This window comes from Pongo abelii, chromosome 3 (genome assembly GCF_028885655.2).
Source record: "Pongo abelii isolate AG06213 chromosome 3, NHGRI_mPonAbe1-v2.0_pri, whole genome shotgun sequence".
Classification (NCBI taxonomy): domain Eukaryota; kingdom Metazoa; phylum Chordata; class Mammalia; order Primates; family Hominidae; genus Pongo; species Pongo abelii.
This window is the reverse complement of record NC_071988.2, coordinates 167,490,816-167,507,106: the sequence shown is the minus strand read 5'-3', so window position 1 is coordinate 167,507,106 and position 16,291 is coordinate 167,490,816. Positions and strand designations below refer to the sequence as shown.

Below are 16,291 nucleotides of genomic sequence, written 5' to 3'. Positions count from 1 at the left end.
TCTCGAACTCATGACCTCAAGTGATCTGCCCACCTTGGCCTCCCGAAGTACTGAGATTACAGGTGTGAGCCACAGTGCCCAGCCTACAATTTTTATTTGTCAATCATATCTCAGTAAAGCGAGAGAAAAAAAAGAACCTGAAAGAAACACAGCAACCCTGGTAAAAGGGCTGGGCCCAGAAACTGATCATGTTGCACTTACCTTTGACATCTGTAGTCTCTTGGGTACCAGCCCAGCAGAGAAGACGACAGGCAGAACTGTTTGGCAATGACATCCTAAGGAAAGCAAGTAGAAGAAACAAGTTACAAATTTATGGATTTATAAATCACATGAAGCCTATGGACTTACAGGGATTTCCATTCATCTTTTTTTAAAACTTTCATTTTAGGTTTGGGGGTACATGTGAAGGTTAGTTATTTAGATAAACTCATGTAACGGGGGTTTGTTGTACAGATTACTTCATCACCCAGGTATTAAGTCTAATACCCTATAGCAATTTTGTTCTGCTCCTCTCCCTCCTCCCACCCTCCACCATCCAGTAGACCCCAGTGTCTAGTGTTCCATTCCTTTTTTGAGACAGAGTCTCACTCTGTCACCAGGCTGGAGTGCAGTGGTGTGATCTTGGCTCACTGCAATCCGCTTTCCGGTTTCAGGTAATTCTCCTGCCTCAGCCTCCTGAGTAGCTAGGACTACAGGCATGCACCACCAAGCCCAGCTAATTTTTTTATTTTTAGTACGGACAGGGTTTCACCATGTTGGCCTGAATGATCTCAATCTCTTCACCTCGTGATTTGCCCACCTCGATCTCCCAAAGTGTTGGGATTACAGGCGTGAGCCACTGCGCCTGGCCATGTTGTTCCCTTCTTTGTGTCCATGTGTTCTCATCATTTAACTCTCACATATAAATGAGAACATGCGGTATTTAGTTTTCTGTTCCTGCATTAGTTTGCTGAGGATAATGGCCACCAGTTCCATCAATGTTTCTGCAAAAGACATGATCTTGTTCGTTTTTGTGACTGCACAGTATTTCATGATGTATATGTACCCCATTTTCTTTTTACAACCTGTCATTGATTGGCATTTAGGTTGATTCTAGGTCTTTGCTATTGTGAATAATGCTGCAATGAACATTCGCATACATGTGTCTTTATGGTGGAATGATTTATATTCCAGAAAGATTTCATGATATAGATGCCAAAAGCAATCACAACAAAAGCCAAAGTTGACAAAGGGGATCTGGTTAAACTTAAGAGCTTCTGCACAGCAAAGAAACAGACAACCTACAGAAGAGGATAAACCAACAGAGTAAACAGACAACCTACAGAAGAGGATAAATATTTGCAGACTATGCATCTGACAAAGGTCTAATATCTGGCATCTAAAGGGACTTAAATTTGCAAAAAAAAAAAAAAAAACAAACAATCCCATTAAAAAGTGGGCAAGGGACATAAACAGACACTTTTCAAAAGAAGATATGTGGCCAAAAAACATATGAAAAAAAGCTCATTATCACTGATCATTAGAGAAATGCAAATTAAAACCACAATGAGATACCATCTCACACCAATCAGAATGGCTATTATTAAAAAGTCAAAAACAACAGATGCTGGCAAGGTTGCAGAGAAAAGAGAACACTTTTACACTGCTGGTAGGAGGGTATATTAGTTCAACCACTGTGGAAAGCAGTATGACAATTCCTTAAAAAGCTAAAAACAGAACTACCGTTCTGCCCAGTGAAGCCATTACTGGGTATTTACTCAGAGGAATATAAATCATTCATCTTTTTATTTGGTTTCTTAAACATTTGTTTGTTCTCTTCCACTCTTTCCATATTCCCAACTGTAATCCCACAATCCCATTAAATAAACTACAGTTGGACTTTCTTGTCATCTTTAGTGATTTGTTTGTTCTCTAATTTGTCATAAAAGGGTAACATTTTCAACTTCTGTGCATGAAAAGCTCAAACATTAAGTTCATAATTATTTCAAAGGGATTTATGAGTGTTTCTCTAGGGAGCTGTTTTCAAAATAAGATAAGTGCTATGAATGGGATAAGAAAGATTACAGTAATTATGTTCGTTTCTGAAAAAACCAAAAACTTAATATCAGCGGAGTAACTTGGGGACTAACAGATGCAGTGTGTATCCTTTGAAACACATCTGTATCCCAGTTTCCTTGAATCCAAATGTGATACTCTAAGCAAGCAGGGGACTGGGTGGGAAGCACAGGTTATTTTGTATGGAATGAACAAAGTCATCAATTTCTAGAGTTCAACACATGGTAGTAATTATTTTAGGGCCTCTGATTGAGGGAGGAGGGTCCTCACACTTCAGGAACCTGTAACTCTGTGAGGCAGGGGTAGAGTGGAATTGATATCTGCCTAACGAGCCCTAAAATATTCCTATACATGTATTCAGCACACAAACTAGCCCTAATTATTCCTGAGACAGAGGCTGGTGGCCGACCCTGCATCTTTCTTCTCCTAACTGACAGCAGCAGTTGAATCACCTGGGCGTATGAATTTAAAAGTGCAGGTTTTTTAGCTCAATCCCCAGTAATTATTCTTCAGTAGATTTGGGGCAGATGGTCTGATACAGGTGGTCACTGGGCCAATTTCCTGACTTCTACAGGAACCACTACTTTGCTTCTCTTAATATATTTTATCACTAAACACTATAGTTTGGTTTGGGCTGGTTTTTTTTTAATTTTATATAAACAGAATTATACAGCATGTCACTTGGTTCAAAATGCCCAACATTATGTTTGTGAGATTACTGAGTGGAACCATAGTTTTTTCTTATTCATTACCATACAGCATTCCATTGTATGACCACATCACTGTTGACTCTTCCGTCAATGAATAGTACTTATTCTACATTTTGCTTGTTGTAGTTTTTTTGGCTATTATGAAAAGTACTGCTAAGAACATTATTGTACGTGTCTCTCCACGTACATGTGAAAGTGCATTTCAGTTGGAGTAGAATTGCTAAGTCTACAATATCCATAGAATCAACTGTAGAAAGTAAAACCAAACTTTTTTTAAAGAGCGATATCAACATACATTCCCATCAGCTGTATATCAGAGATCTTATTGTTAGGCATCCTTACCAACATTTAGTAGGCTTTTTTTTTTAGACTCAAGGGGTACCTGTGCAGGTATGTTACATGAATATATTGTGTGATGCTGAAGTTTAGGCTTATATTGAACCTGTTACCCAAATAGTGAACTTAGTACCCAATAGGCAGTTATTCAATCCTTGCTCCTTTCCCTCTCTGCCCTCAGTGTCTACTGTTCCATTTTTATGTCCACGTGTTTCTGCATTAATTCACTTACCAGCTGCATCCATATTGCTACAAAGGACATTATTTCACTCTTTTTCATGGCTGTGTAGTATTCCATGGTGTATACATACCACATTTTCTTTATCCAATCCACCATTGATGAGCACCTAAGTTGATTCCATGTCTTTGCTATGGTGAATAGTGCTGCAATGAACTATGCACAAGTGTCTTTTTGGTGAAATGATCTAATTTCCTTGGGATATATACCCAGTAATAGGATTGCTGGGTCAATGGCAGTTCTATATTTAGTTTGAGAAATCTCCAAACTACTTTCCACAGGAGCTGAACTAATTTACATTTCCACCAACGGTGTATAAATGTTCCCTTTTCTCTGCAACTTCATCAACATCTGTTATTTTTTGACTTTTTATTAGTAGCCGTTCTGATTGGCGTGAGATGGTATCTCATTGTGGTTTTGGTTTGCATTTCTCTGATGATCAGTGATGCTGAGCATTTTCTTCATGTTTGTTGGCCACTTGTTATGCTTTCTCTTAAGAAGTGTCTATTCATGTCCTTTGTGCAATTTTTTTTTTTGAGACAAGGTCTCACTCTGTCACCCAGGCTGGAGTGCAGTGGCATGATCATAGCTCGCTACAGCCTCGACCTACCAGGCTCAACCAATACTCCCACCTCAGCCTCCTGAGTAGCTGGGACCACAGACACATGCCACCACATCTGGCTAATTCTTTTTTTGTGCGGGGTGGGAGGGGGGAGATGGGGTCTCCCTATGTTCCCAGGCTGGTCTCAGATTCCTGGGACAAGCAAATCCTCTTCCTGCCTCAGCCTTTCAAAATACTGGGATTACAGGCGTGAGCCACCACACCTGGCCCTTTGTGCACTTTTTGATGGGTTTGTTGGTTTTTGCTTGTTGATTTAAGTTCCTTATGGATTCTGGATAGTAGTCCTTTGTTGGATGCATAGATTAAAAATATTTTCTCTCATTCCATGGGTTGTCTCTTTACTCTGTTGATAGTTTCTTTGGCTGTGCAGAAGCTCTGTGGTTTAATGAGGTCCCAACTGTCAGTTTTTGTTTTTGTTGTGTTTGCTTTTGAGGACTTAGTCATGAATTCTTTGCCCATGGCAATGTACAGAAGAGTGTTACCTAGGTGTTTTCTTCTAGGATTATTATTATTATTATTATTATTATTATTATTTTGAGATGGAGTCTCGCTCTGTCGCCCAGGTTGGAGTGCAGTGGCGCGATCTCGCTCCCTGCAAGCTCTGACTCCCGGGTTCATGCCATTCTCCTGCTTCAGCCTCCCCTAGTAGCTGGGACTACAGGCACCCACCACCACGCCTGGCTAATTTTTTGTATTTTTAGTAGAGATGAGGTTTCACCATGTTAGCCAGGATGGTCTTGATCTCCTGACCTCGTGATCCGCCTGCCTTGGCCTTGCAAAGTGCTGGGATTACAGACGTTAGCCACTGCGCCCGGCCTACTTTATTTACTTTATTTTTTTACGGAGGTTTGCTCTTGTTGCCCAAGCTGGAGTGCAATGGTGCGATCTCAGCTCACTGCAACCTCCGCCTCCCGGGTTCAAGTGATTCTCTTGCCTCAGCCTCCCGAGTAGTTGGGATTACAGGTGCTTGTTACCACGCCCAGCCAATTTTTTTGTGTTTTTAGTAGAAACGGGGTTTCAGCACGTTAGCAAGGCTGGTCTTGAACTCCTGACCTCAGGTGATCCGCCCACCTAGGCCTCCCAAAGTGCTGGGATTACAGGCGTGAGCCACCACGCCCAGCCTCTCCTAGGATTTTTATAGTTTGAAGTCTTACATTTAAGTCTTTAATCCATCTTGAGTTAATTTTTTTTATATGGTAAAAGGTAGGGATCCAGTTTTCTTCTTCTGCATATGGTTAGCCAGTTTTCCCAGCACCATTTAATGAATAGTGTGTCCTTTCTCCTTTTTTATTTTTATTGACTTTTTCAAAGATCCGTTGGCTGTAGATATGTGGCTTAATTTCTGGGTTCTTTATTCTGTGCCATTGGTCTATGTTGACACTTAATATTAATGGTCTTTTAAATTTTAACTTTTCTGGAGGGTGTTTAGCATAAGCTCTTTGTGGTTTTAATTTGCGTTTTATGATTCCTAACGTGGTTGAGCACCTTTGGTATGTTTATTGGTTATTTGGATATCTTGGTTTATTGATTTAATTTTGAAGTCTCTTTCCTATTTTTCTAGTGGGTTGTGTTTTTTTGGTATTAATTTGTAAGAGTTTTTACAAATTCATATATATACACATATATGTATATAGGTACATATATGTCTCATAGATGCAAGCCCTTTGTCAGTCACTAAGTTGAAAATATATTCTTCTCTGTGGCATGCCTTTTTATATGCCCTTAATATTGTATTTGGTTGAATAGAACTACTTAATTTCAAGGTAATTCAAAATTTATCTAACTTTTTCCTTGTGGTTAGTGCTTTCTGTGTTTTGTTTAAGAAATCTTTGCCAACCTTGAAATCATCAAGATATTCTCCATATTGTCATCTAATGGTTTCATTGATTTGCCTTTTAGACTTTGATATTTAATTCATCTGAATTAATTTATTTGGAATTGAAAACGTTGCCTTTCTTTGCTGCTCTGCTGTCTTTTTTTTTATGAATCAAGTACTTGTATACGCATGGGTCTGTTTCTGGCTCTTTATTCTGCTCCACAGGTCTTTGTTTATTCTTGTTTCATAAAAGCACTCTGCCTTAATTACTGAAGCTTTACAATATGTTTGTTGTTGGTAGAACAAGACCCTCACCTTTTTGTTGTTTTTGTTTGTTTTGTTTGTTTGTTTATTTGTTTTGAGAGTATCTCAGCTATTGCCTGGCTCTTTGTAGTTCCACATAAATTTTAGAATCATTGTGTCAAATTCTACAAAAACACCTATTGGAACTGTATAAAATCTATAAATCAATTTGGGAAGAACTGACATTTTTACAATATCCTTGTATTAGTCCATTTTCACACTGCTATAAAGATACTACCTGAGACTGGGTAATTTATAAACAAAAGAGGTTTAATTGACTCACAGTTCCACATGGCTGGAGAGGCCTCAGGAAACTTACAATCATGGCAGAAGACAAAGGGGAAGCAAGGCACATCTTACATGGTGGCAGGAGAGAGAGAGCATGCTAGGGAAACTGCCACTTTTAAACTATCAGATATCAGGAGAACCCTTTCACTATCACAAAAGCAGCATGAGGGAACTGCCCCCATGATCCAATCACCTCCTACCAGGACCTTCCCTTGACATGTGAAAATTACAAATAGATATGAGATTTGGGTGGGACACAAAGCCAAACCACATCAATCATCTTTCAATTCATGAACATGGTTTGTATCTCCTTTTAGATTGCCTCTATTTTCTCTAATGTCTTCTAGTTTTCTGAGTGGAGATCTTGCACATCTTTGATTACATTTCTTCGTAGAGATGTGACCTATTTTAGCCATGCTGTAGGTGCCTTTTTTTTTTTTTTTGAGGTAGAGTCTCACTCTGTCACCCAGGCTGGAATGTGGTGGTACAATCATGGCTCACTTCAGCCTCCATCTCCCAGGATTAAGTAATCTTCCCACCTCAGCCTCCCGAGTAGCTGGAACCACATGCATGTACCACCACCTGGCTATTTTTTTGATTTTTGCAGAGATGAAGTCTCACTATGTTGCCCAGGCTGGTATGTGGCATTTTTTACATCATTTTTAACTGTTACTGGTAAGCACTAACTTTTTAATTTCCTCTTTTAATTTAAATATTTATTAAAAGTTTATATCATGCGATGTTTTCATTTATTATAAAAATCATATATGCTTTTTCTTTACTTAAAAATGTTTCTGCTCTCCCTCCCACCTGTATTACTTTTGTATTGCTGCTGTAACAAACTAGTACTCCCTATTTGTCCTGTGGCTTTCCATGAGCCCTGACACAGTGCTACCTCATTTGAAAAGCATAACCTGACATGCTGCTGCTTTTTCACTCTGGAGTTTGTTTCTATAACTGCCAATTCAGAAAGGAAAACCATTGCTTTTCAAACAATTTTGGGCTATTCTGAAAGGCTGTCACAGTTATCACAACTTTTTCTCTGTTCTGGGTTTGTGTACCCCCTAAGCAACAATGAGATCAATTGAAGGAGTCCAAGACTGACATAGAAAAGTAAATTTTGTCCTCTAGTGAAAAGGAGATGTGAACCCTGAAAGTTTGAGACATGTCTCAGTTAATTTAGAAAGTTTATTTTGCCAAGGTTAAGGATGTGCGCCTATGACACAGCCTCAGGAAGTCCTGAGGACATGTGCCCAAGGTGGTCAGGGCACAGCTTAGTTTTATACATTTTAGGAAAACATGAGACATCAATCAATATATGTAAGAAGTACATTGGTTCGGTCTGGAAGGGCAGGAGAACTTGAAGCAAAGGCAGGAAGACTCAAAGAGTGGAGGGAGCTTCCAGGTCACAGATAGGTAAGAGATGAAGAGTTGCATTCTTCTGAGTTTCTGATTACCCTTTCCAAAGGAGGCAATCAGATATGCATCTATCTCATTGAGCAGAGGTGTGACTTTGAATAGAATGGGAGGCAGGGTGGCCCTAAGCAGCTACCAGCTTGACGTTTCCCTTTAGCTTAGTGATTTGGGGGCTCCAAGATTTATTTTTCTTTCAAAGGGGGTAGAAAGAAACCCCCTCACAAGATCCAATGTCTTCTGAAGAGTGACTCCTCAGAAGCCCCTTAAGTGACATCAAGTTTGGTGTCAGGCTGCCATGCGGCTAGAATAGATTTTTCACCCTCTTCCAAACAGCATTTCCCATTGTTTTCTGATCATATAAGATCCATCTGGAGCACTTATTAAACATACATTCATCAGTGCTTCATTATGATAATTTCTAAGGAGAGTGACTTGAGAACTTTTATTTTTAAAAAGAACTTATCATCATTTTCATGATCAAACAAATGTAGTAACCAGCATTGCTCTGAAGGACTATCAAGGGGGTGGGAGCGATCAAGTTACAATGTGCAAACCTCACTGTTGTTTCCAGGGTTTTTTAGTTTTCCTTGAATATACACTCCTCAGATTGTTGTAAACCTTTGGTTAATTTTCAGAGTTTTGAAAAAGTTGACTTTGACAATTTGTGCAAGCAGTGAACATACAGAATATATTCACTGTATATACAGAATATATAGCTGTAATATACAGAATATGTAACTGTAATATTACAGAATATATTCTGTAATATACAGAATATATAACTGTATATACAGAGGATGGATATACAGGGGGCCCCTCTCTGCATTCTACAAGTTCTGTCCTTCACAAGCTTTCATTATTATTATGATTATTGCAAAATGCACACAAGAGAAAATTTATCATTTTAGTTATTTTTAAGTGTATATTCAGTGAAAGTAAGAACATTCACAATGTTGTGCAATGATCACTACTATCCATCTCTAGAACTTTTTAGTCAACCCAAACAAAAACTCTATATTCATTAAACAATAACTCCCCATTTCCCCCTCTTCCTAGCCTCGGTAACATGTATTCTACTTTTTGTCTGTATGATTTGCCTAGCCTAGGTACATCATACAAAATTTGTCTTTTTATGTCTGACTTCATTCACCTAGCATAAAGCTTTCAAGGTGCATCCATGTTGTAGCATGTGTCAGAACTGCATTCCTTTTTAAGGCCGAATAATATTCCATGGTATGTATGTACCACATTTTGTTTATTTCTCTATTGATGTATATTTGGGTTGTTTTCACCTTTTGGCTATGGCTTTCACAAGTCTTTTATTTATCATGCTTTATGTATTATTCAATTCAAAGATTGTTTTCTAATTTTCTTTGTGATTTAATTTTTACTCATGGGTTATATGAGTGTATTGTTAAATTTCTATATATTTAGACATTTTCTAGTTTTGTTTTTGTCATTGATTTCCAGCTTAATAACACTTGTCATAAGGGAGGAGACCACCCCTCATATTGTCTTATGCCCATTTTCTGCCTCCAAAGAAAGAAAAAGTAAAAACTAAAAGGCAGAAATGAAATCCACAAGCAGACGGCCTGCCACCACACCCTGGGCCTGGTAGTTAAAGATCGACCCCTGACCTAATCGGTTATGTTATCTATAGATTACAGACATTGTATAGAAAAGCACTGTGAAAATCCCTATCCTGTTTTGTTCCGATCTAATTACCAGTGCATGCAGCCCCCAGTCACGTTACCCCCTGCTTGCTCAATCGAGCACGACCCTCTCACGCACACCCCCTTAGAGCTGTGAGCCCTTAAAAGGGATAGGAATTGCTCACTCGGGGAGCTCAGCTCTTCAGATAGGAGTCTTGCCAATGCCCCTGGCCGAATAAACCCCTTCCTTCTTTAACTCAGTGTCTGAGGAGTTTTGTCTGTGGCTTGTCCTGCTACAGTCAAAAAACATGCTCTGTATGATTTGAATTATTTGAAAATTGTTGCTTTTTAATGGCCTAAAATATGGTCTTTATAGCAGTGTGAAAATGGACTAATACAAGGATATTGTAAAAGTGTCAGTTCTCACCAAATTGATTTATAGATTTTATACAGTTCCAATAGGTGTTTTTGTAAAACTTGACACAATGGTCAACCACAGAATGTATATTCTGTGGTTGATAGGTTCAATACTATAGCTATGTCAATTAGGACAAGCATCTTAATCAAGTTGTTCAAATTTGGTTTGCCTTTATTACTGGCTTTTTTCCATCAGTTACTGAGAGAGGTATGTTAAAATGTTCAACTATGATTGTGTATTTACTTATTTCTCCTTTTGGCTCTTTCAGTTTTACCTAATAAACTTAGAGACTGTGTTACTAGATGCAGACAAATTTGAGATTGCTGTATCCTCCTATTTGGTTGTTAGAAAATGTCTCTCCTTAACCCTAATAGTACTTCCTGCCTTCTGACCATCCCATTTAAAGCCAGCCCTCCTCTCCACTCCCCAGCTTCCCCTGCCTCAATTTTTAAAGACTTTTTTTCTAAGAGCAGTTTTTCAGTCACAGCAAAATTAAAATGAACATACAGAGATTTCCCATAAACCTCCTGTCCCTACAAATTCATAGCCTCCCCACTATCAACATCCCCCACCAGAGTGGTACATTTGTTACAACTGATGAACCTACACAGACACATCAATTATCAGCCCAAGCCCATAGTTTACCTTAGGGGTTCACTCTTGATAGGTGTGCAATGTTATCTCATTATTTTAATTTGTATTTCCCTGATGACATATGTTGTAGTGGGACATCTGTTTTATTTTTTTTTTTGAGACAGAGTCTCGCTCTGTCACCCAGGCTGGAGTGCAGTGGCATGATCTTGGCTCACTGCAAGCTCCGCCTCCTGGGTTCACGCTATTCTCCTGCCTCAGCCTCCCAAGTAGCTGGGACTACAGGCACTCGCCACCAAGCCCGGCTAATTTTTTGTATTTTTAGTAGAGACAGGGTTTCACCATGTTAGCCAGGTTGGTCTCGATCTCCTGACCTCGTGATCTGCCTGCCTCGGCCTCCCAAAGTGGTGGGATTACAGGCGTGAGCCACCGTGCCCGGCCAGTGGGACATCTTTTTACGTGCTTATTTGCCAACTGTATATCCCTTTGGTGAGGTATTTTTTAAAGTCTTTGGCCAATTTTTTAATTGGATTGTTTGTTAATTTAATTTTAAGAGTTCTTTGTATATTTTGGATAACAGTTCTTTTTCAAATTTGTTTCTTTTTCAAACAAATCTTTTTCAAATGTTTGTTATTTTGGATAACAGTCCTTTGCAAATATTTCCTTCCAGTCTGTGGTTTGTCTTCTCATTCTCTTGACATTGTCTTACTCAAAACAGATATTTTTAATTTTAATGAAATTCAGCTTATCAATTATTTCTTTGATGGATCATACCTTTGGTGTTGTATCTAAAATATCATTGCCATTGCCATACCCAAAGTCATTTAAGGTTTCTCCTGTTATCTTCTAGGAGTGTTACAGTTTTGCATTTTACATTTAGGTCTATGATCCAATTTGAGTTAATTTTTGTGAATGGTATAAGGTCTGTGTCTTAGTTAATTTTTTGGCATGTGGATGTCTAGTTGTTCCAGCACCATTTGTTGAAAAGAACAATATTTGCTCCATTGTATTGTCTTTGTCAAAGACCAGTTGACTATATTTATGTGTACCTATTTCTGGGCTCTCTATTCTACTTCATTGATCTATTCTCTCACCAATACTACACTATCTTGATTACTTTGGCTTTATAGTGAGCATTAAAGTTGGGAAGTGTCAGTCCTCCAACTCTATGTTCTTCTTCAATATTGTGTTGGTTATTCTTGGTCTTTTGCCTCTCCATATAAACTTTAGAATTAGTTTGTTGATATTCAGAAACTAACCTGCTAGGATTTTGATTGGAACTGCATTTAATCTATAGACGAATTTAGGAAGAGCTGACATCTTGATAATATTCAGTCTTCCTATCCATGGACATGGAAAAATCTCTCCATTTATTTAGTTCTTTTTTGATTTCTTTCATCGGAATTTTTTAGTTTTCCTTATATAGACCTTGTACATATTTTGTTAGATTTATACCTAAGTGTGTAACTTTGGGAGATGTTAATGTATATGGTATTATGTTTTTTATTTAAAATTCCACTTGCTTATTGCTCATATATAGGAAAATAATTGATTTTTGTGTATTAACCTTGTATTCTGCAATCTTGCTATAATAGCTTATTAGTTCCAGGATTTTTTTTTTTTTTTTTTGCTGATTCTTTCAGATTTTCTATGTAAATGATAATGTCATCTGCAAACAAAGACAGTTTTATTTGTTCCCAATTTGTATGCCATTTCATTCCTTGTCTTGAATGCAGAAAGAATCAAGACTTAATAATTTATACTTGAGCCACATTCCTGTCTTAGGAATTCCAAAATATGACCCTTCCCTTATTTTAGCCTTGGCAGACAACTGGGATTGACACCAATATTTCATAATAGCTTAAGGTCTGTATCACACTAATCTCCATTCTCCAAATTCAGAATCCTTTTGATTATGTTTATAAATTTACATATCTGTGATTAAAAATGGTTCAGAACCAAATGATCAAGACTTTTACCATGTTTCTTCTATCTCACACAATATGAATATTCAATGTATGTGGTAAATAAATATGATGAATAAAAAGTGTAATGTATAATGTTTTGTGTATTTTAATACTTTCCTGACTTAACCCACTTTAAATGATCAGTCATTTTATGTTTTGTCCCAATAATTCTCCTTGGACCATTCTGATTTTATAGCAATGTAAAATGTCTCTCTATAGGCTTATGGAATTTTAATCAAATAGCTTTTGCTCAGAACTTAAAAAGACATTTGTCCTTGGGGCTAAAATTAGCCATGAAAAAGATTAAAAACAAAGCAAATTTAGAATATAATCAGTACTTTCAAAATGAGCTCGATTTGTGCTTCATCTTCATTTATAACACTTGCTTCTTCTTAGCTTCTAATAGAATAAGGAATAAGTTGTGCAAAGAATATATTTACATTTCTGAGGTTCGAAAAACAGATGAACCTCACAAGCTCATGCTCCTTTGTGTTTTGCAATGTCACAGGCCGCCTTAGTTGGAATGATTCACATAATGATCACTCTCTGAATAGGAAAAAATTCCAAGTTCTATACATTTTCACCAGATGTCCTATTCCTGCATTTTTTTCAGAGTTATTAAATATAGTACCTTTTTTCCTACTCTGGTAAATGTATCTGTTTGGATACCACCTTTCTTTCAAACACTATTTTCAGACAGGACCTCAGCAGTGCTTAAAGACTCATGTTATGGTTTGAGTGTGTCACTCAAAAGTTCATGTGTTAGAAATTTAATCCCCAATGCAACAGTTTTGGGAGGTAAGGACTAATAAGAGGTAACTAGGTCATAAGTGTGGAGCCTTCACAAATAGATTAATCATATGAGCAGGTTAGTTATCTCAAGAGGAGGCTGTTATAAAGCAAGTTCAGTTTCTGGTATCTCTCTCTGTCGCAAGTGCTCTCTTCCATCTTTCACCCTCTGCGATAAGATGATCCTCACCAGATGCTGGCACCATGTTCTTGGACTTCTCATCCTCCATTAACCCTGAGCCAAATACACTTCTACTATTTATAATTTACCCAGTCTGTGGTATTGTGTTATAGAAGCAGAAAATGGACTAAGACAACTCCACTACCTGGCCAAGATGAACCTCAGGTATCACAGAATTAGCAAAGGGATGTCCAAAGCTAATTAAGTGTCAATATACTTGAGAGCTATTTTAAAAATGCAGAAGTTATAGTTTGTTGGACTAAACCAGATAAGGCACCCAATTGGGAAGTACTTCTGAGACATTTTAGCTTTAAGTACTTGTTTTGATGATTTGGAAAGGTCTGGATGGAAATATAACTAATATTTATCAGGGTATTATCTGAGTTATTGCTCTTATCTGAAGTTGAGGTTAATAATTCAACTGATTATCAAATATGTTCCAAGAATTTGGATAAAATATTTACCAATTAATATACACAGATGGATAGATTTCATAACAAGTCCTGACATTTTTCCACATCCCCACTTATACTTTCTCAAATGTACTTAGCTCCTTGCAGCTCCTTGACAGTGCTTGGGGCTAAATGGTTCTTTCTCCACGCAGTGTGCTTTTCCATTCCCCACCTCGCCTGCCTTTCAAACCAGCTTGGAGGAAACCTATTTTTCTGAGCTCTCTTCAGACACACAACACTCTCTCCCTCACCAGACACCCACAAAATCTCCTTACTTTACGCTGATTACTTATTTCCATAGTTCCAGTCACTTTATAAACTGAAATTAATTTTTTTGATTATGGGCTTATCACAGGGCCTGGCTTACAGAAAACACTCAGAAAATGCAATAACCACAGGTAGGGAGTAGGGAAGGATTTCATCAATTTCTTCCTCCTCTGAAGGAAGTTTTAAGCTCCTGAAAGCCAGAAAACCAAACAAGAAACAAAGCGAAATCCTCAGGAGCACCTTTTTGCTGAAAAGAGAACCCCAAATACCCAAAATTTAGTCAAATATTCATATCCATATCCTTTCAGGACTAGGTAGTTATTTGTAATTTTAGGAATACTAAATAGAGAATAGGATCATAATTTCAGCTGGTCACTGACATTTAGCTCTTCTTCCTGCTGACATTTACAAAAGAAAATATAGAGGGTTAAAGTCTATGAAGTCTCTCAGGGTCTGCAATACCGCTTTCTTCTAAGAGCACTCTTGTCTATTTATAGTGATATATCCAGGTGCAAATTACAAAGAAATCTTACTGTTTACACTCAGGCTCATGCTGTCCTGCTCTAAAAGAAAATTGGCTGCACATGGACTTGTCCAGTTGTTTTTTCCGGTAACTGCCTGTGTATGTTGTCACGGAAGAATCTGACCATCGTGTTTCATCCTGCCAAGATGCTCCAGCCTTGCGTCTGATCAGATCAAACTCTTGAGAAGTAAGAGGGCTAAAGGGCAGAAGAATTTGTGGAGTCAAGTAGAAGAAGTGTGACATAACTATGAATGGCCTCTCTGGACGAAAACTTGTCAAGTCCTCTGCATAATGAAGAATTAATTTCCTTCTAGTAGCAGGAAGCAATTGACTGGGCTCACCAAACTTTGTGACTCAACAGTTCACAGACTGCAGAAGCTTAACTGTCTTAGATATAGTTGCCAAGCAACAGATCACAAAATTCCACAAATGCTACCCCCTTGCCTCCCAAGGGAGGTAAATTTTAACTAACAAATTTGTAAGTTATATAACTTTCTGGATTTTGCTCTAACAAATATGAAATATGCTGCTTCATAATTATGGCAAGAAAGCAGGTGGCAAAATTATTTGTATTTTACTGCTATCACGAATAAAGCAGTAATTCCTAATGATGGTGGTTCAAGAAGTGGAAATAAGAGATGAAAGAACAGTGCCAAGCATTCACTTCTCCTAAAGACCTCCAAGTGTCTGGAAGAGAACATGAACTGCTTGTAATGTCAACAATAGCAGGTGACTCAACAGCTTCTCATATGTCACAGAGTAGTGGTGCTCTGGCTGGCTGCACACTAGAGTCACCCTGGAAGCTGTTAAAATAAGCAGGAGTTCAGGCCCCCACCACAGAGATTCTGATTCAGTTGATGTGGAGTAGGGCCCAGGCATCACTATTTGTTTAAAGCTTAATCCTGGAGGATTCTAAAGAGCAGCCAGGGTTAAGAATTAAGGTCATGGACTTGGAAAAAACATTTGACAAAATCCAGCATCCCTTTAGGATTAAAACTTGAGGCAAAATTGGCATAGAAGGGACATACCTCAAAATATTAAAAGCCATATATGTAAAACCCACAGCCAACATTATACTGAATGGGGAAAAGTTGAGAGCATTCCTCCTGAGAACTGGAAAAAGATAAGGATGTCCACTTTCACTACTTCTATTCAACATAGTACTGGAAGTCCTAGCCAGAGCAATCAGACAAGAGAAAGAAATAAAGGACATGCAAATCAGTAAAGAGGAAGTCAAACAGTTGCTGTTCACTGATGATACGATCATATACCTAGAAAATCCTAAAGACTCATCCAAAAAGCTTCTAGATCTGATAAATGGATTCAGTAAAGTTTCAGGATACAAAATCAATGTACACAAATCAGTAGCACTGTTATACACCAACAGCGACCAAGCTGAGAATCAAATCAAGAACTCAACCCCTTTTGTAACAGTGACAAAATAAATAAATAAATAAATAAAATACTTAGGAATACACCTTACATAGGAGATGGAAGATCTCTACAAGGAGGCTGGGCACGGTGGCTCACGCCTGTAGTCCCAGCACTTTGGGAGGCCGAGGCGGGCAGATCACGAGGTCAGGAGATCGCGACCATCCTGGCTAACATAGTGAAACCCCATCTCTACTAAAAATACAAAAAATTAGCCAGGCGTGGTGGAGGGCGCC

General features: G+C 38.1%; 1 protein-coding gene across 3 annotated transcripts in view; it reads right to left on the bottom strand.

Moving 5' to 3' along the window:
- Positions 1-15,007, bottom strand: part of C3H4orf51 (chromosome 3 C4orf51 homolog) — a 91,315-nt gene extending 76,308 nt beyond the window's left edge. For 2 of the 3 annotated variants that reach the window (XM_054554542.1, XM_054554541.1), the window contains exons 1-2: positions 14,635-14,984; positions 202-275 (exon numbers count right to left, since the gene is read on the bottom strand). In XM_054554542.1, the coding sequence (XP_054410517.1) occupies positions 202-275; positions 14,635-14,867 (307 nt within the window). In that variant the 5' untranslated portion in view covers positions 14,868-14,984. Of the gene's footprint in view, positions 1-201; positions 276-14,634 lie in introns of all 3 variants that reach the window. The other variant, XM_002815183.5, reaches the window with a different exon arrangement.
- Between the last annotated feature and the right edge of the window lie 1,284 nt (positions 15,008-16,291).